General features: G+C 41.4%; 1 protein-coding gene and 1 long non-coding RNA gene across 6 annotated transcripts in view; one reads left to right on the forward strand and one right to left on the reverse strand.

Annotated features, from left to right (window-relative positions):
* The window catches only part of npas3 (neuronal PAS domain protein 3), a 377,381-nt gene extending 363,090 nt beyond the window's left edge, over positions 1–14,291 (reverse strand). The window contains exons 1-2 of one of the 4 annotated variants that reach the window (XM_084913933.1): positions 14,085–14,291; positions 12,571–13,471 (exon numbers count right to left, since the gene is read on the reverse strand). In XM_084913933.1, coding sequence (XP_084770059.1) covers positions 12,571–12,761 — 191 coding nt within the window. In that variant the 5' untranslated portion in view covers positions 12,762–13,471; positions 14,085–14,291. Of the gene's footprint in view, positions 1–8,618; positions 8,717–12,570; positions 13,553–14,084 lie in introns of those variants that run through there. The other 3 variants (XM_084913932.1, XM_084913934.1, XM_084913935.1) reach the window with 3 other exon arrangements.
* On the forward strand, positions 8,701–9,832 carry LOC146365224 (uncharacterized). 2 transcript variants are annotated; one of them, XR_014798520.1, is made up of 2 exons: positions 8,701–8,791; positions 8,958–9,832. It is a non-coding gene; the product is annotated as an uncharacterized LOC146365224 (long non-coding RNA). The 2 variants fall into 2 exon arrangements; XR_014798519.1 differs by having other exon boundaries at positions 8,707–8,795.
* Positions 14,292–20,951: the final 6,660 nt, after the last annotated feature.

Consider the following 20,951-nt stretch of genomic DNA (forward strand, 5'->3'; position numbering starts at 1 on the left):
TGCATGTCTGGACAAAACCAATCTGTTGAAATCACAGAGGGAACCACGAGCAAAACTCCATGTTTGAAACAAAACGTAAAGCTTCAGGACTGTTTTGTTTTTTTTCTAGCCCAAGCTGTTTCCTAACAACGTGTCAAGATCTGGCCCAAGCTTGAATACTCACAGCTATACAAAAAGCACCAAACCACCGACTTGCTGCCAAAGCCTCAGACCAGCCCCCCACTCTCTCTCCCTGCCTCTGTGTCTGTCTCTCGCTCATCAGAACGGGCTAATGGGACGTTTTATTGTGTTATTTTGCTCCCGGGGAGGAAGGAGAGAGGAAAGGGGGAGGGAAAAGGGCCTGTTTTGGACACAAAGCCAACTTTGTGCTTTGTGGTTTTTCTGTTGTTTCTGAAAGTTCGCCAACACTATCGCCACCACAGCCTCCTTTTCTCTCAGCTTTGCTTTCTCTCACCCTGGTTTTCCTTCTGCTCTCAGTCTGTCCTCCTTCTTTTTCCTCACTTTGTGAGCAAAAACAGATTCTGCCCTTAGACAAAGTCAGGTGTCTGCCTGAAACGATGTCAGATGTCATCTTACAGCAAACAACTGTTGTTCTAAGTAAGGCTTTCAAATTCGACTTAGTTAAAAATAAAGATTTACCATTAGTGAGAGGCAAAAGCTTGTCAGTCTTACAAACTTAATCCCCTTTGAAAAACAAATTTGTGGCGTTATTAATTTCTGCAATGCTGACATTTCACTTGATCCCTGAAAATCTTCTTGAATGGTTCAAACACTGGATATTAGTGAGCGTAAAACTCCTTTAAAACCACAGTTAACCTCTCAGTTGTTGGGCTGCGATTTTTCTTGATACTGTGATATTTCTTGAAGTGAAATTAAAACAAAAAGAAAGAAAAAAAAAATAATTTTTTACCAGAGACCTGATCACTTGGTCAGGGCAACGTCATGAACAAAAACTAAACTCCATTATTCTGATGTGCTTCCAGTTCACTTGTTACATGAACCATCTGCAAAAACAGCTTTCACCAGGCTAGCATGTATTAACAACTCATGAACAGCTGCACGCGGGTGTCACGCTGTGGGACGACAGAAAAGACACTTCAGAGTCAGAGTTATTACAAATGAGCAAAATATGCACGCTTTGTGAACAGTTACTGTTTTTGAAGCATTACCTCAGAAGCTAAGGAAACTTTAGCTTCCAGTTTTATTTTGGATCATTTTCTGAAACAGTTGAAACTCATATAAGTCACATATAATCAGCATTCATGAAACAGACCTTTACTAACATGAATAACCCAGATATGTCCAAGTTTTCGGTGCTTTTGTAGTGGTTAGGTTTTCCCCGACACGACTATGGTCCTTAGAAACAGGAGGGTGCGTTTAATTCAGTTTTCGTTGTTACTTATGTGTTTTTTGAAGGCACACTTCAGAAAAATAGAACTAGAATTTTATTCTTAACCTGAGAGGAATCTTGCAGTTAGTCGAACAAGAAAATTTGAGTTGTCTAAACTTTTGTCTAAATCTGTAAATGTTAGTAAAGCCAACTGAAAAAAATTCAAGTGAATCACAATAAAAGATTCTGAATCACGTTCACCTGAATTTCTTACATTTTCTCAGCTTGTTGTTTTTCACAGTGTTCATGGGTTTACAATGTAATCACTTAAGATTTTTTTCTATTCCAGTAAAACTGAAAAATCACATTTTGTTTTTAAGTGTGTTTTTTTTAAGTAGAGTGATTCATTGTTAAAAATGATTTAAAAAAGGAAAGATAAAACATGTGAAAACAACAAAGCATGTGGAAGGCATAAGTGGAGCATTTTTATCTGAAGATTCAACAGTTGCTCCTACTGTTGCAAACAATATCATCATTGTCTCTGCAGAACCACTAAATATGAAAGTATGCCCAATTCTGAATCTCAGATTTTTTACTAAAAGTAGTGAAAAAGTCTCATTTCATGCTCCTTTTTAAACTACTTTATTAGTTGACCTCCTAAAATATTCACTTGATATATATTAAAAACAAAAATGACAAAGATTAGGTTTCTTTTTTTTTTCATTTTAAAAGATAAAATACTTAAAAATATGTGATTATCAAAATAGCTCATTACTTTTATGTTACTCTTTTATAAATCACTGAACAACAGAAAAGAAAACAGAATAACGCACTGCACCAACATGTGCTAACAGAAAATTTCAACTAACTTAGCTTCTTTAAAGATCAAACATCCTCACATTCACCTAAAAGGTCAAAAGTGAAAAAAGTCAGCTGTAAAAGCTTCTGTTTGCTACACTCCATGTTGCATGTTCTGCCTAGCCATCGTCTGAAGTCTTCTAATAAAGCTGATTAAGTAGAAACTGAATACAGTTTCTAATAAGAATTATTTTGAAATGCTGCCAAGTTGTCAATAACATTTCCATTTTCTTTATCTGTAGGATTCAACCTTTCGTAAAAATGAAGTCAGCTTTATAAAAAAAAAAAAATCTATGAATAACACACACACACACACACTTGCAGGTCTGGCTTTGGGCAATCAGGCAGGTGTCCCCACCCGCCTGCCTCCTTTGGGGCAGCTAACCAAGCTCTCCTGCAGGGCTTTAAGAGGCTCTTATCCAGCCTGCGGATGAGTTTGATTCATCCCAACAGTTGTCCGCTGGTGAGAGCCAATCAGGTCGATGAGTGAGTCTGCCATCACTCATATCCCACTCTCTCTGCCATCTCACACTGTCTCTACACCATTTTTCACTTCCTAGTCTCTTCCCTTCCAATTTCTTATTTTTGTATTTTTTTCTTTTCATCCTTATTTTTTTAATTATTTCCATCTTCCACAAAATCTTTACTCCACCTTCCATATCTAAGTATTTCTAAACCATCTCCGTGGACCATGTGCACCAGACTTATCTTTTTTGCACAAAGCTAAAACTATTTCATTAATAAATTCTCTGATAAAAATCTCATTATTACATTGGGATTACTACGTTTAATAATCAGTCCAATTATCAAAGCCACAATGGGGTGTAAATCTAAATGAAACATTACAGGTCGCAGAAGGACAGAAACACAATTACACTGAAAATATATCGATAAATGTCTTGTTCACATAGCCTAGAGTGCCTTGTGAAGAGGTGTCATGCCTGTTTTTGGTAAGCTTTACAGACCAGTTGGAAATCATTGCTGAGTAGTAAATCCGTGCCAACAATACTGCTATGGGTTTGGTTAGGTGTGCATCTATCTATCTATCTATCTATCTATCTATCTATCTATCTATCTATCTATCTATCTATCTATCTATCTATCTATCTATCTATCTATCTATCTATCTGTCTATCTATATGTATATATATATATTCCTTATATAAGGAAAAAAGAAAGAAAAGGATTGGACATCTTGAAGAATAATCTGGGTTTGTGTCAAAATATGCATGTTGCCAAAATTATGGGGACGTTTGCCATCATGGTTAGGTTAAAAGAATGTGCTTTGGGTTTGACGAGTTGTCATTTCCAACTCGTCACATAGGCACACTGACTCTTGTTCAGCTATCACCCAATCACCATTTCTTTCACTAAAGCCGAACACCATTAGCATCCTTATCCAACACACGGGGATACCCTTTTAATGTCATTTTCCCAAGTTCATGACAACCCACAGAGGTTCTTATTCTGAGGTCTAGAGGTGATGCAATCTCAAGACCTTAACCCTCAAACCAAGATTTCTAGGCCTTTATTTTTTTACTATTTATTTTACTTTTATTTTAACTGTATATTTACGGCCCCTGTTTGGTTAGAGTTGGGCACTTACAACTGCATAAGTAAGTTTAGGAAAAAGAATTCTCACTTCAACATTTGGTTGCCAAAATCGTTGTTACCATGGCATCTAGTTCAGATGCTGGACTCGAATTTCACTTACAACTATGTACAAGTACTGTTTCCTGGAGAGTCAGCGTCTAAAAAACTGGAACTGAGAACAGGTTGTAAGTTTAGAGTACAGTCATGCCGAGCTTCTTTAACGAAGCAAAATGCTTTTGATTGTTTAGAAATTTAAATCTCTCATCCTTATCTAACTTCTGATGCTTTTTAGGCCCATCCATTGGCACCAACCTCCTCCTTACTTATGCTTGGGCTTCAACACGAGCATGAGTACATGAAACAAGAATTCCCTGAAATATCTGATGCTATCATGTCTTGTTCAGGTTACAGTCTTCCCTACAAAATTTTCTTTTTAAATTTTTACCTTTTTTAGTCTATTTTTTCCTAACCTTGCTCCCAAAACCATAAATATATCATTTCCCCTCCTTACTGATTTTAATGTCCACCTCTTTTCTGCTTTTCTTCTCTCCCCATGACTTTCTCTCCCTCACTGTTGCTTCTGTTCTCCTCTCCATCATCTTTCCATCATCTTCCTCTCCAGAGCCACTGTAGTGTACTGATAGTGGGAGCACTTGTGCAGTCGGCTATGAAGTCTGTCCTCCTCCTTCTCCTCATACGTCTATCCTCACTTCCTTCCTCCTGATCCCTCTCTCTCTACCTGAAAATTAATTTGGTCTCCTCGAGATGCCTATCGGCGCTGAAATGCCCCCAGAAATAGATCTACAAACAGCGGCTCAGCCAAAACTCTGTTACCTGACAGCTTTTAGCAGGAATACTACTGGATGGATGGGTGGGGGGAGGGGAGCAGATGGAGAGATGAACGGAGGGATGGATAGATGGATGTAGACAGGGAGTAAATGGTAGGACCATGGGGCGTTAGTGGGAGGAATGGATTGATGACGACAGAAATTAATAGATGGATTACCTACAAATTTCTACACTTTATTGCCTAAACAAACCATCCGTTTTTAGATTGATTTCCTTCCTTCTAGGCAATCATTTCTTTCTGTTCATTTCTATGAAAATCAGCTCTTGGAGGCTCGAAAACCTGCTGCGGAGAGACGTAATTCATCACAATAAAAGATTTAATCACCATTTTTCCATCCATGTTGGGGCATCATCACATGGTGCAGTAACACAGAAGCAGATTCAAAGACCCCTTTGGGTACCTTCAAAGACACATCTGAGACTTGAGAGTTGGGGCCAAACAATAAGTTAATCCATGACAACTAAAAAGAAAAAAACTAGAGTTGTAAAAGTCCAGCTGTCAGTCAGAAGCGCCTCAGTATCACATCTTCCACCAGGAAAGTTTCCTTAGTAAGTATCTTTAATGGTAGCTGGGTAACGTTGCAGACAACCTGACAAAGGGAAAGACTTGTATTTTTATATTTATTACCTGCTTCCCCGCTTGGAGTAGACATGGCCAGTTGGTGCCTTACAGTGGTGACAAATTGGAGGGTACGCTACATTTACTGAGATCCTTGCCTACATGCTCTGATGTTAAAATATCAAGTAATATCATGTGATGTTGACCCTCGTATGAAGATGGAGACTTGCATAATAATAGGTATGAGAAGTAGTGCAAACTCTGAAATAGCCAGTGATGGACAAAGTCTCCTCGATGCTAGCACCGCCGCAGCAACATTTAGCTTTCTTGCCCAAAACAGACACAAGCAGGTGGTGATAAACTCATGAAATCCAGCAGTTAGCGTCAGAACAAAGTTTTAATCTGGATGCCCGGCAGGTAAATCTGACTAGGTTTTCAACAAGCAGAAAGCTGTGATGTCGTTTTTCTTCTTCTTCTTTGGAGAAGAGGATTAAAAAAATCCAGCCTCATGGAAGAAATCACAAACTTTAACCTGACTAAATAGTTAGACCTTTGTACAGTCTCAATGTGTTTTACAAAAGGTTTTTTGTCTTTCTCTCATTACGACCCAAGAGGATCAGGAGGCTTTTTTTTATATGAAACTGATCTCCATCACTAATCTACAAAATAACTGGGCTGTCATTGCAATTTTCTTTTTGGTTTTTAAATAAGAAAAAAACTCAGTTGTTGTGGAAACCATTTCACTAATTCGCTTATCTCATTTGAGCTTCTGAGTTTCTCATCTCCTCGGGTCACAAAGGGAAGCACAAACTCCCAGTGCATGTGTGCAGCAGAGTTTCAACCTCAGCATGTGAGGAGAAAACCTGAGGCATGAAACAAGTCTTACTGTCAGCAACAACACAATAAGACAGCAACAACTTTGTTTCATCAAGCTGGAGCTTCCTGCCTCTTCATGTCGAGAGAAATTAAAGGATAAAAGCTCTTGGTAACAGAATCAGGGAAAATGAAGCTTGGACAGCATCGCGGTGCAATTTCAGCTCTATACATTTGACGTCTGACCCTTCCGCCTGGTTTCTGCTCTTTAACAGCACACATATGCAAATAACCTGCTGTTAATCTGCAGTTCAGCACTGACCTTATACCCCTGACTTTAGGTCGCTGAATCCAGTGTATTATGCTCATCTGCATCTGGTGTTAACTGTAAGAGTTCCTTCTTGTATTGTTCACTCTGGATAAGAGCATCAGCTAAATGGTTTTCGTGCTTACACTCCTCAGGCTTTCAGGAGAAAATGAAACTACAATTTAAAGGTCTGTATACCAACTTCAGGCCATCTTCAGTCATGCTGCAGTTCAGATGTAGATGAGGAGTGAAACGCTTTGATTCAGTACGGCTCAGCAACACCGTCACAGCAGCTGTGCGATGGTGCTTTTGCTCCTGTGCTGCTCAGGTTTGTCTGGGCTCGTTCTACAAAGACGCCACCAAACAAGAATTTTGTCAGTTGAATTGCTTGCGATCACTCACTATGGAGGCTGAGAATTTGCTCAAACAAACTGTGCAGTGGCCGAGACAAAAGCTGTCACTGTTTTGCATGAAACCGTGCTATAATCTGACTATCTTCCAGGGCAGCAAACAGGATATACAACCTCTAGATAGTTGTTACACTGAATCTTAGGGCATTTATGTCTGTTTATAGCAATTTAAACACAACGGTCCTCAAGCACCTACGTCCAGTAACACACAAAGCCACATTCCTTAAATGAAAAGGCTCAAATGAGAACAAGAGAATTCCTTCGCTTCACGTTTCAGCTGCTCATCAGTCTGCCACAAACGCAGTGGATGCTGTCATGTGGATGAATGAACGCTCCACTAAAATAAATCTGACTCAAATCAGGGAGCTGTGTCTGGCTGCATCAAAGCACTGACTTTCAGCAGGCAATCCAAAACGTGTGAAAGACAAAAAGATATAGAATTAAAAACTTTCCTTAAGATTTGGTAAACATTCAAACCCTCACTAACATTTCTCTGAGTGTGCATTTTTATTTTCGTCGGCTGCAGTTTTGTCAGAACAGGTGGTGCTGATGGTGAAAGAAGAAAACCAGCGACACACCGACGCAGGAAAGGGCCGGTCAAGGAGCGGACAACCTCTGAAAGCTGGAACAAAGTGATCTGCTTTGCAACGAAAGACATTACTGTTGAGTTTACAAAGAAAAATTATAACAATAACAATAATAAAACACCAACTGCTTTTCATCACCCTCTGTTCACATTCACCTGCCACATCCTTTCAAACTGAAAACAACAAACAGACCATAAAAACAGAGAGAGAGAAATTGCACAAAAGCTTCTAGTAAACACACGCTCTTGTCCTGTTGGGGTGATCATACTTCTAGCTCTGGTTTCTTGTTAACACAGACAGTACTGCAACATACAACACCGCGTTCCCTGTTCATCCCTGTGATACACTGATTCACTGCCACAAAGGCTTCCGAAATTAAAACACAACAGAACTGAGCAGATGCGTAGGTTACATTTAATTGCTTGCCATCCCAAATTCAACAGGTATAAAAAAGGGAAAAAAATGTAGATTTCCATAGAGAACATCACATCACACACTGAATAAAATACAAGGAGTAAGCATGTAATTACTGGCCATCCTTGAAGCAGCGGTTACAAAGAAGCTATAGCAGATACACCAACAAGAACTGTGTTCCTCTGTAAAAGATCAGCTTTGACATTTGAAAGCATGGTGGATATAATAATATTAACAACAGATTAAAGAAGACATACACACAAATTTAAACATGTCAACAAAAATTCAACCTTAAAAATCAGAGCAGGTGAATCGCCTTTAAGGTCATGTACAGGTGTGCTTTGTGTGACTTGAACAGGTGAGTCCATGTACATCCCTCCACATTAAAGATCACTGGCAATTCTTCAGTTACACACACGCGCGCGCACTAGTGTTGGAGTAGTAGAATTGGCCACAAACGCACACACATGCACGTTCGGTTGCACATGTTTTCCACGACACAACGCACACACCTTCCTTGCTCGGAGCATCAACACACTGCATGGCTTCCTAACATGCACGTGCACCTTTAGGCATAGAAACACACACACAAATACACACACACACGAGTCAGAGCAAAGACAGTCATCTGTTTCCCTGAGAGTCAGCCAACCGACCTGTTACCCAGCAGCCACACGCCTCTTCGTCTGACATACACACACACACAGAGGCGCGCACGCGGGCACGCACAACTCGACTCTCCTCTGGAAAGGGTAACAGCGTTCCTCCTGACACCTCCAGCCTCAGAATAAAACGCAAAGCGACACGGAACAGCCAGCCGGGCTGCCGGTCTGCGTGCAGCTGTAAACATGCATTGAAGGAGAAGTGTGTGAGGGAACAAAAATCCAAGCCCCGTTACCGTTCTCTCCGCGTCGGGTCCTGCTGGATGCTCGGCTTGGTGGGCGCCATCTTCCTACAACAATTATTTGATTTCTTACTTTCTCTCTTTTCTTTTCTTTTTTTCCCTCTTCTCAGATTTTTGTGGACGCGGAGCGGCGGCGGTGCGCTGCGCCCTGACAGCAATGCGTCATGGTCGGTGTGTTAAGACAAAGCCATGTCCGTGTGTGTATGTGTGTGTGTATCTGTGTGTGAGTGAGAGAGAGAACGTGTGACTGTGTGTATGTGTGGTGTCAGCAGCCGTGCGCGGTTGCGCGTGCGTCTAATGCTTGTCTCGCTCTCTCTCCCCGCCGCCGCTCAGGAGCGTGGAAACAACGGGTGGTGGAGGCGAAGGCAGGGACGGGGCTGCAGCAGCAGCAGCAGAGGCATGCCGAGCGGAGTGAGGGGGGAACCCGGGGTGGATGCCTCTCAGATCACCGCCGTCTCTCCCCTCCTCGTCCTTCTGTCTCTCTCCACGCACGCACAGCTTCGGCTTTTTTGGCACTACAGAGGAATTTCCCGCTTGCGCTCCGGAGGAAGAAAGGAAGGAAGGAAGGAAAAAACAGAGGCAAACAGAGGCGTCAATTCTTTACATTCTCGCCGCCACTGCAGCGCCTGTATCCCCGTCAAAATCCCCGCGGCGGAGCGTCTCTCGCCGGTCAGAGTGTGTGTGGCTTTCGGAGCATTTTCCCTCCTCTGGCTGCTGACAGGAAAAAAGGACAGCACACATCTCCGGTATTTTCTCCAGCCCCGGCACAACAACGCCACTCTGTTGCAGTTGGAGTCTCTGTGTGTGTGTGTGTGTGTGTGTGTGTGTGTGTGTGTGTGTGTGTGTGTGTGTGTGCGTGCGCGTGTGTTTATTTATTTCTTTTTTTCATTTCCTCCTGTATACAGGTTGCCCTGCGGGTTAATTATCAAAAAATGTTTTACCACCTAAATAAATTTTTAAAAATGTAATAAAAAAAATGAAGAAAAGAGAAAAGCACGAGACGTTGAGTGGAAAGAATGATGGGTGATTTATTTGGATTGTTTCCCTGTAAATCAGATCTGCACACCTCCACCCTCCACCCCCTTCACCTGGCTTCCTTCACTGTCAGTAATAAACACATCACGGCAAATGTCTCACTTCAAAATCCCAACTCAGCTTGTTGTTTTCTTTTGTTTTTTGATATAAAAATAAATCAGCAGTTTCCTGGTCATCTGACGAGTCTCTGTCATGATTTTGATATTGAGTTTGCGAGCCTCTAAATTGAAACAAAGTCCCCTTCTCCATCTTCTTCGACTAAATAAATCAAATAACCTGCTCAGTTTTTTTCTTTTTCTATTTTTCGTAATTCAGGTCACTGAAATATATTTGCCTCCAGGCTTTGATGTTTGCGCGTCAGCAAATGGCTCATTATCGTCCAACAGAAACTACCTTTTACTTCTTCTTTCCCCTCTTTCATTCATTCATTTAAATTCCACCGTTTTCAGTGTATAATTCATTGTAACCTAATCGTTGTGCTGTGTGATTAACCCCCTGGCTGCAGCCCTAGAAGCTGAAAAAACCTCCCTCTCTATACCAATGACCTGTCAAGGTCAAAGGCATGCTGGGTATTCTCCACACAAACACGGGGTTACAGGCGGCGCAGTGGCAGAAAATAAAGACTGAAGATGGGGGAACCGTGACCTCCAGCCGGCGATCGTCGGGAGCTGTGAGCCGTTAGTGCCCATGTGCACTAACGGATTCTTAGAAGACCTGAACGTGTGCGCGCGCTTCATTTTCACCACTTTTAAGAGCCGCTGCTGTGATTTACGGTAAAAAAAAAAATTAATAAATGTAGTTGCAGTTTCGTATCAGGGCTCAGGTCTCAATAACCAGAGGTTGTTTTTTTTTGTTACTTCGTCTCTGGCTCCCAGTTTATCCAGATGTGATTTAAAAAGCTGCTTCAAAGTAACATTTTCTTTTGATCACGCCAAAACCGGAAAGGTCACAGATCTGACCCTCATCAGCACACCCTCACAGCGCCCTAAAGTGAGCTTACTTCGTTCAAACAGCATAATATTGATAAAGATAGAAATTTAGAGATATATTAGAATAAACACATTTATTCTATGGGTGTTGGTTTTGTGTAAATTGAGGGTCGAGTTTTACTCTAGCTGTGTGGCCACTTTGCGCCAGACCAGGTCCCGAGCGTTCGCTCTTTTCTTTGAGGTTTGGCTGCTCCTTCTTTCCCCGTCTCAGCCCTGCTTACTGAGAGCTGTCAAACGGAGGCGACGTGGATAATGGAGCGTAATGTATAAACATATTAGCTCCCAGCTGTTGGTGGAGGGAAACATTATGTATGGAGAGAGGGAAGAGGGGCAGCTCGGTGAAAAGACACTGCGTCTGAAGAAAAGCTGAGCCTCTGCGGCCGTTACAGATCTACACACACAAAAACTCAAACTGGGCCCCATGTGCCAAACTGGCCCTTCCCAAACTGAGGTCTTAGGGGCCTCAAAGGTCCTTGAGGAGTTCCAACAGGCCCCCAGCTGCCGATGACGACACAGTTAAATTACAGCAGGTTTTATGTCAGTGGAAATGATGCGAGAACGTGCCACGCCACTACTCTAATCCCTTCAACTGTGGACACAAACAGTCCACTGCCCAAAATCCTCCCTTATGGGGGTCTGAGGTCTATGTGCGCCCAGACGCTTTGCTTTAAATAACAATACAGCCCTTATTCGCCTTGTATTTGTTGCTTTAGAGGGCTGAGACACTCTCAGTGCACTCGGAGAGGCCCCTGCAGTGATTTATGTCCTGTTTGCTCCCCACAGCTTTTAGACTTTACACACACATACGCACACAGAGCTATGCCCCATAATGTGGAGAGATTGTCCGGTAATAAGGCAAGAGTGTGCATGTGTTGGGGTGTGTTTCTGCCCCCTGTGGCTCCAGATGATTAGAAAAAACAACCCTACTGAGTGGCCGGACAGGGAGGCATCATTTAGATTCAGAGTAGAGGGGGAAATAAGGGGGGGGGGGGATCGGGGGCTATGACTGAAGTGAATTGTCACAAGAGAGCAGGTTGGATTCATGACCAGCTGGAAAACATTCAGCACATTTTTGTTTTTCCTGATATAATCCAATATGTTTTCGCTGTTATTAGCAGGACATCATCCCCAGTTTTCCATTGAATTACCTCGACTTTATTCCAGAAGTCGTGTTTTAATACTTGAACCTCATTCCTGAAGATAATTTTTCACTAAATCTCTGCAACCTCATTCCTCCGTTTCTTCCACTGCTGCTCCATCCTCTCTGTCTTTGCTGAGTGCACATATTTTTATACTTTTCTTCACAAATTTGCTTTGAAACACAAACAATAATCCCAAAACAAACTGTGGATATTGACCTTAATCCTCTTACGTGGCATTAAAGTCACAATATTCCTCTTTTGCTTGTGGATTTGATGGAATAATTGAAAAGGAACGGCAACTAACTGAGAAAATATTTATCCCAACGTATTCACTCAAAGAATAAAAAAAAATCCTCTCCATCTAGTTTTACACATTTCAAATGAGTTTCGTCTTTCTGGGGTTATAGGTGATTTTCACAGGTTTGATTTAAAATCTCAACTGACGATGAAGTTTTGCTTCATGATACCTTAAAAAACGACTTCAAAAATACTAAACCAAAAAGTGTCCACTGAGTTAGAGATGCCCAACTGTACCTGAACATAAAACATCCCACGAAGGGGAAAATGATTGATTTCAATAGATGTTAGTAGGTTTAAATACTTTTATCGCAGTCAAATCAATTATAGGAGCACTAAGGAGCGGGGATCTCTCCGCAAGGCCACTTTCATACAAGTATGTTTAGTTTCGATGTGTTACTTTTCCAAGATTTCTTTTCAACTCCCTTCCCATCCTACGCTGATTCCGCTACAGGTCGTTAATCCTGTAGATTTCCCACATACCTTTGTTGGTAGGCGGTGATTCCCTGCACGCTCTGCGGGGTCCCGTTCGTGGCTCCGGGTACCGGCACGGGCACCCGACCCACCGGGGGTCCGGTCACCATCCCCCCTCCGCCGCCTCCTCCTCCAGCTCCGGTTCCTCCGGCCGCCGAAGCCGTCACCTGGACGCTGAAATCCGGGAAGATCCTGATCATGGTCCCCGTCGTCTCCGATGCGCTCCCGCTTCTCTACTTTAACAACCTCCTCCGGCGCTTTCTCCCAACACAGACCAGTCACCGAATACTGGGATCAATGGGATCAATGGATGTATTGATTCAGCAATTAAAGATAAACAACAAGCTTCTTTTTGTTGATTTGTCTTCTTCTTCTTTTTCCTCCTCTCTTTCTAACCTTTGAAAATAACTCTCAAGCAAATCCGGATCATGGTGCGTAAAACAGTCACAATTCAGTGAATCATTAGATAGCTGAGAAGAGTGAGTGTATACAGCGCAAAGACAAAATATAATAAACCTTTTCCTTAATTGTTTCCTCTTCTTTCTCCTCCTCTCGGCTTTATCCTTGAGAAATAACCCGTGTGCTGCTCCGGATCATGGTCCCGGAGTGCGCGCAGTCTGCCTCTTCTCTTTCCACCTGCTCAGCAATCAGCGGGATCGGTGGATGTAAGAGGTGATTATTTCACCGACTGGAGACCGGCGGACAGCCGTGTTTGTGCTGCTGTCTGCCGGTGCAGGAGCTCCGGACTCTCCTCTCTCTCACGCGGGCACCGCCGCCGGCATCCCGTCCCCCGGCTCTCCTCCGCCGGGTGTGTGCCGGTTGGTCTTGTGAGTGTTGTGGGAAGAGCAGACCTGGAGTGGAGCAGTCAGTCTGTCAGCCAGTGAGCGCGCGGCTCTCAGCAGCACGAGCTCTGCAATGACATTGGTGTAATACAGTGATACAGCAGCGGCGGAGGCAGCGCCAAAGTATGTGTCGGTATGTCGGCGAGAGCCTGCGTGTGTGCGCGCGCGCGTTTGCACTTGTGTGTTGTCCTCTGCGCCCCACTCACACACACACATACAGAGAGAGAGAGAGAGAGAGAGAGAGAGAGAGGGAGAGAGAGAGGGCTGTTTGTTCAGCAGGACGGCATTTCCCCTGGCTTTATTGTGTAGAGTAACTGAGAATCAGTTTCCTGGACTTTTATTTTAAGTCGGTTTGATTTGGAGCATTTTGTTTATTCCAACAGTCTTTCAGAGCATTTTTAATGTGTTCAAACGTATAAAAGTCTTAAATCGGATCGTTCAGAGTAAAAAGTAAAACAGAACCGTTTTAAAGATTTTTATTGCCTTTGAAAAGTTAAAAAAAAATGGCTTTAAAGAAAAAAAGACAAGCTTCACCGTGCGTAAAGCCAAAAACTCCCCACTTCACTCAACAAAGCAATTTAAAGCACCACATTTGAACTGAGGATACAAAAGTGGATACAAGATGTATCCAGACTTCAGGACGTTCACTTTTCCCCGTGCTGTGTGTGTGTATCAGCTTACTTTGGGAATTGAGACGAAATAGTGCGGGTTTCTGTGCCCAAAAAGACGCAAGAGCTGCGAAGCCCGAAGAGTCTCTTTAAGTGCAAATAAAGGAGCTGTGCTTGAGCGAAGTGTTTTGTCATCATCAGGTGTCTGTGCGAAAGTGCGTTGAGTATTTTCTCTCCAATCTGTTTTCTGAACAGACAAACCAGCTCGACTGTCCTCTCCCCATTCACTGAAGCGCCGTGTGTGATCAGACTTCCGAATAAAGTCGAATTCAGCAGCGCTCCTCCTCAGACTGTCTCCTCCCCTTTCTCTCACTCACACCGGCTCTCCGCCCTCACTCTGTCTCTCTCCTGCTCACTCACACAAACTCGATGCTACAAGTAAAAGTTCCCCAATCAAGTAAAAGTATTTACTGTACAGTAATTATAATTATTTTTTAGCTCACTATAGTCTCGGGTAGGTTCATGTTCAATGAAACAGAATGCTTTATTTTTTCATTCGATTTTTGTACAGCCACCATTGGGTGAGAGGCGGGGTACATGGTGGAGAATTCTCACAAAAATACGGTAGAAAAGACGAAATGCTGCTCAAATCTTAAAAGTTTACAACTAAATGTATAATTACTTTCCAGCCTTGGCTCATTCAGGCTACTGTATCATTTTCAGTCCTTGTGTTATACTCCATTCAGATATGAAGGTCATGGGAGTCTGAAAGCCCAGAAAAACAGAGCCAAAAGCTACAGTGCCAAAACCTGCAGTTCTTCACCACTGGCCACTAGAGACTGGCTCTAAAAGGAAGTCAGTCCATAGACTTCCAATTTAAGAAGTTCAATTTTAAAAATAATAAAAAAAAAAAAAATACTAATAATAATGATTAAAAAAAAAAACATTTCGACCTTCATAACAAATATGTGCATTTTGTATTACTCTTTATTCCGAATAACTTTAACACTTAAAGTAGGGCGTTCCCACACAGCCAGTGAGCTGCTGCCAGTATCTGTCTGCTAGGTCAATGTGGCTAAGTCACTGAATTGGACTACTTGTCTATGTTTTTGGTGTTGGTGCCTTTTCGAGTGTTGTTATTTTAGTTACTTGACAAAAAACATGATCTGCTGGTACCAAGCACAATCGTAGTAGTAGTAGTTTGAATGGACACAGGAGAGGTAGAAAAGGTGTAAAACTTGTGAAAATACAGGTGAAAGTCTAACAATGAAGCCTTACTTCACATTGCCAAAGCATTGCAGTGGGCCAGATTGGAGTCTTTATTGGGCCAATTCTGGCTTCAGACCTTATGTTTGGCACCCCTTATCAAGCAGATGTGTCTGGCTTTGCTTTTGTACAATTTGTGAGTGTAGGGTTGTAAACAGCTTTGCAAGCTTTAGCTGATAACTTAAGTTATTAGCTAAAGCAGATTATTTCTAGCGCTAAAAAAAAAAGCTCCAAAAAAACCTTTAAAAAAAAAAACCCACAGCACTGGGTAAAATGCTAACAATTCAATTCAATTCAATTTTATTTATATAGCGCCAGATCACAACAAAAGTCGCCTCAAGGCGCTTCATAGATACAGAGAAAAACCCAACAATCATATGACCCCCTATGAGCAAGCACTTTGGCGACAGTGGGAAGGAAAAACTCCCTTTTAACAGGAAGAAACCTCCGGCAGAACCAGGCTCAGGGAGGGGCGGGGCCATCTGCTGCGACCGGTTGGGGTGAGAGAAGGAAGACAGGATAAAAGACATGCTGTGGAAGAGAGACAGAGGTTAATAACAGATATGATTCAATGCAGAGAGGAACAATGAGCTTTTAGCATGCATACTCCAAAATCAGTGGATAATGTCACAGTTGACAAAGTTTATTTCAAAACTATTTAGACAAAGATACAATGTTTGCAATTTTGCCTCTGTGCATCACATTAAACATTCAAGATACGCAGACTTTCATCTTCAAGTAAGGGGGACAAAAGAGGACAACAAAAGTATTTCTGTCTCTCTCTCCTCACCCTGAGCGTCAGATGGACACCCCTCCTTGTCGTTATGCCAGAGGGTTCTTCCTGTTAAAGAGGAGTTTTTCCTCTCCACTGTAGCCAAGCGCTTGCGCATAGGGGGAGTCATCTATTTGTTGGGGTGCCTTGAGGTGATGATTGTTGTGATTTGGAACTATATTAATAAAATAATTGAATTGAATGAATACATTAACTGCAATTTTTCTATACAGTTCTCAATTTTCAGAGGCTCATTTTAATTAAACATATCAATAAAATATTGATGTTTATAGATATTATTTACATGTGCCTGAACTGTAGGCACATCAGCATACAGAACTATATAATTTTGTTCGGATGCATAGTAGCATGTTTTTGTGTTTTCAGACTCCCAAATTCGATTAAGAGAATTGGAGCCACATCATTAATCACTTGTCTGAAGTGCTCAGTTAAAGTCAGACTCATTTAAATGATGCTGTCATGATAGTTTTTTATATTTTTGCAGCCAGTTTTTACATGGTATACATTATATTAGATACCTGTAACGCAATATCAAAGAATAGCAGTGAGCGATGTGCTATCTTTATGTATATATCTGGAGATGCCTAGTGTATTATAAAGTGATGCTTAAGGGACCATACCAAACGTCAGTATTTGATAACTTAGAAATGACAATGGCCATATTCAATTTGACTATACTTTCCCTGAATGCTAGTAGCACAGAGGGAACAGCTTGGTTCATGTAAGGGTGCTACTGTAATTCTTTTAAGGTTAAATGTCATTGGATGTAATTCTTTTTCAAAATATATCAGCATGTATCAGCTTATACACAATCACAATAGTTAATCTGATGATCTTCTAGACTGGTTAAAACACTGAAATTAACCATCTTATTTCTTTACTTCCTTCTGCATTGGTCAAGTTTGCAGCGGTTGCTTTTATTTTTGGCTCCACCTTCTGAGGATTAACTCGCAGCTTTGCCTCTGAGACACGTTTGCAGAACTAAAACTATAATTTGCATCGTGACATTTTCAGCAAAGGCATCGAACCCCCAACTCTGGCGATTTTACTGCTCTCCTCTTTCTCTTTATTGAGCCATGCAGGACACATTTTCAATATTTCATCCTCCTCTAGACTCGCTGAAACCCCACCAGGACCCCTGCAGGGACTCCGAACCTCACTTTGAGAGCCTCTAATAACCCGCAGTTCTCGTCTGTCCTCCGAAACAAAGCATTGCACTAATAAAATGTCCCAATTGAGCTGATTAAATACCAATAAAAACACACAGCTCGCCTCTCCGCCAGCCTGAAGTCTAAATTGGATCGCAGCTCTAACCAGCAGCTCCTAATGAAAACCACCACTGCAGCCCCTGCCTCGCTCCCCCACAATACAGTTTACCTCTCTCTCTTTCTCTCTGTGTGTAATGAAATCAAATGAATTGAACTGGAGGTTTCAGGGGAGACATGCTGGACCCCCTTATAGAATTAGGACTGAACAGCGTGTGTGTGTATTATACAGAGATGTGTGTCGCTGCAGTTTCTTTATATGACCAGATGACCATCAACTCATGATGATGATGACGTGTGCGCGCGCAAACATTTGCCTCAGTGTGCGTGCATTTGATATTCACGTGTGTGTGCATGTGAATTTGTGTGTGTGTGCATGCTTGCATAGCAGGCTGCATGGTGCATTAGTGAGCTGTGACCACCTAAAGTACAGCAGACAGAATCAGGACAGTCAACCTGCTGTTATCCCCCAGGACAACATGCAAACATAACACATGCACACATTCACACAGAAACACACATTCATGAGCTCTGGCAGCAAAATAACAAATACTCACCTGTCACAGATACCTTCTTCTCTCATGGTGCATTCAAGTGCAATTCAATCAGGCTATCAAACTTCAATGGAAATACGTCAGTAGCATCAAACATCAAAAACTAGCGGATAATAAATGCTGACAGACAGTATTTGGTCAGATTTTTAGATCTGTTCTTCAGTTTTTGGTCAGACAATCTGAGTCCAGCTTTGTCAGATTTACAAGTTTATCTTTACAGTTTAGAAAGGATTTAGCCAGTCTCAAAAGACAAACTTAAATAACACATGAAGACCTTACTTAGATACAGACAATCAAAATTTCCATGTAGAAGTGAAGTATTATATTATATTTATTATATGCTAAAAATTTCCCCTTTTCTGGAAACATAAAGACACATTTTGCGCTGCCACCAAATGTTACTTAGCAAACATTTTGATAATGAATGAAAGTTTAGGCCATGATTAAAATTTGTGCATCCAACGTTTGGTGGTTGTCCTTGACTTATTTTGTTTTCCAACAAAAGTATGATCAGTATTTTCTGGTTTGTACGAGGGGGTCTTGCCTAGCTGTCATCCCTCTGCTCTTCCTGTATGAAAATGTATGGTGTATTGGAGTGTTTGTCTTTTCTCCTAACCGATACGTGATAGAAAACTGAACAGACAACTAAGCTGCTTATGTCACATGACTCTGGTTAGATGCTGATATGGTTGTTATTTATCATTAACTTGTAGTTATAAAGTGGAACACAAACCGACCCACATCCCTCTACTTGCACATATCCTCCCCAACCAGCTATAAAACAAAAAAATCAAGAGGATCTCTGATATTTTATCTGCATTTTTTCTTCATTTTTATAATTAGCAAAACATTAACATTTTGCTGCCAAGGTTTCTCCAACAGACCAACTCCAAATGCAGGACACAGTTACAAAGTTAAACTGCTTTAATGAACAGAATCTTAAAAAAAGAACATCACATGTAAGTTCGACAGCTGGAACCTTGATCACTGTTTACAGGTAAGTCTTTAAGTAAGTTCACAGGCTGCAGGCTGTGCTCAGGTAAGTGTCTTTAGGCAGGTTAACAAACAGGAATCTGAGCATCTTTCCCCCGGAGCCGATTAATCTGGGAACAAAGTTTACCTGAGTTGCTTTGGGTAAGTAACAGAAATCAGAGCTTCTCCTCTCTTTCTCCGGGGCACAGCTCCAGTCCTCAGAGCTTTAGAGTTGGTGAGCAAAGATGGCTGGGAGGAGTGAGAGTGGGTCAGGCAGCTTTGCACATAAATATTTCTCATTTTTATTCCTACGAGGAAGGAGGAGAGCGCAAGCAGGTCAGTTAAAGCAGCATTGCAAGCTGTCTGCATTAAACTCACACAGGTATTGGACAACAGTCCAGCAAGGAGCAGCGGTGGAAGGCGGGTTTATGTACTGGACTAACTGAAGATGAGGGACAAATGTGTTCACTGGACTTCCTGAGACTACGCCCACTACTGTGAAAGGCTGGTGACATCCACACTTACATTCACACAGATAGAGCCACATGATATCAATTCCCTGCAGACACTCTGAACTGAGCCTATTACATATATATGTCTATGTCTCCACTAGTTTGGCATTTTGAATCAGAATAAAATAATAGAAATTAATAATAAATGGTTATTACAAGTGGTTTAAGTGTTTTATTTTATGTAATTTTATTAGTGTTTTTTGTTGAGCCCACATCTGAATAAAAAGATGAAAAAAACTACTGGGATTAAAAGAGTCAAGTCATGGACATGAATATTATTTTAGACTGAAGCGCTTTAAGATTCCAAAACTGCAGTTCCTCCAAAGGCCTCTTGCGGCTGACTCCAAAGGAGAGTTACTCTGCATACGTTTTCATGTTAAATTGCCAAACTACAAAAATGTCCAAAAAGTTGGGTTTTTTTTTTTATCTTAATGGTGACATTTTGGTCTTCGTTTCACACAATTACGGGAAAACTGAATTTTATTCATCATTATGCCCGAAGACACCCCCACATCAAGTTTAGTATTGCCTATCCAGATTCAGCCAGTTTCACTTTCTCACACACTCAGGATCACCATCAGCAGTCATCAGTTTTTCTGACTCGCTGTAAAACACAACAAAAGTCAATAATTCCCCGTCATGTCTCTCTAAATCCATTTTGGAGGCAGCCTGTCATCTCTGCAGACATGCGTGCCTTTCTATTAAGCCAACCATCAGTCCGTTAAAGATCACACGTCTCTGGATCCTCATTTGATATTTTTTTTTCATCATTGGTGAAAGACAGCAGATGACAAAGAAATCATACTTTTCTGTCCTGAAGATCCGTTTGCTGACAAGAACTCGTACACTGTGTTTTCAATGAGTGATGATTGATGTACACAGAGCCTGCTTACGAAAGATGACGAGTGTCACCAAATATTATTTCTACATTTTAAACCTATGACACTTCTGCTTAATAAATGTGATTTCCTTCCTTTCCCAGAAAGATCATGAATTCAGTTTTCTCCTTAACAACACTTTCCCTTTATTTTAGGTGCTGTAAAGAATTTTGGCCCACTGTTTTTCAATGTTGCCTCAGTTCATTGAGGTTTGCAGCTATGCATTGTTGCACAGCTTTCTTGACGTCCCACAAGCTTTAGTTGTCAACGGATGACGGATGGCCTCACATTTGACTCTACAATACTTACAGGAGATCATGGTCATCTTAATCACTGCAAAATAAGCCCAAATCTTTACCTCTCCACCTCCGACAGTTTGTACGAGGTGTTTGTATATATATTAACGAATAATACCGCAAATTCTAACTTTACAGAATTTGATTACGTGTAAATTTTCCACATAATTTTGTGAAAGTATGATGCAAAATGTTACATTTACAGGAAAAAATAAATTTACTGGATTTGTATACATTCAGTTTATAACAATCATATTTTACTGATTAATTATTTGAATAAATAATATCCCCTGTACATAAACTCAACACTTTTTTTTAATTCTACACAACAAGTTGCATTTTAATCAAAATTCTAAAAGTTTCTGTTTTGATTTAATCATAATTCTCTAACGTTTTACTGTTTG

This window comes from Perissodus microlepis, chromosome 19 (genome assembly GCF_051167445.1).
Source record: "Perissodus microlepis isolate ML-2025 ecotype Zambia chromosome 19, ASM5116744v1, whole genome shotgun sequence".
Classification (NCBI taxonomy): domain Eukaryota; kingdom Metazoa; phylum Chordata; class Actinopteri; order Cichliformes; family Cichlidae; genus Perissodus; species Perissodus microlepis.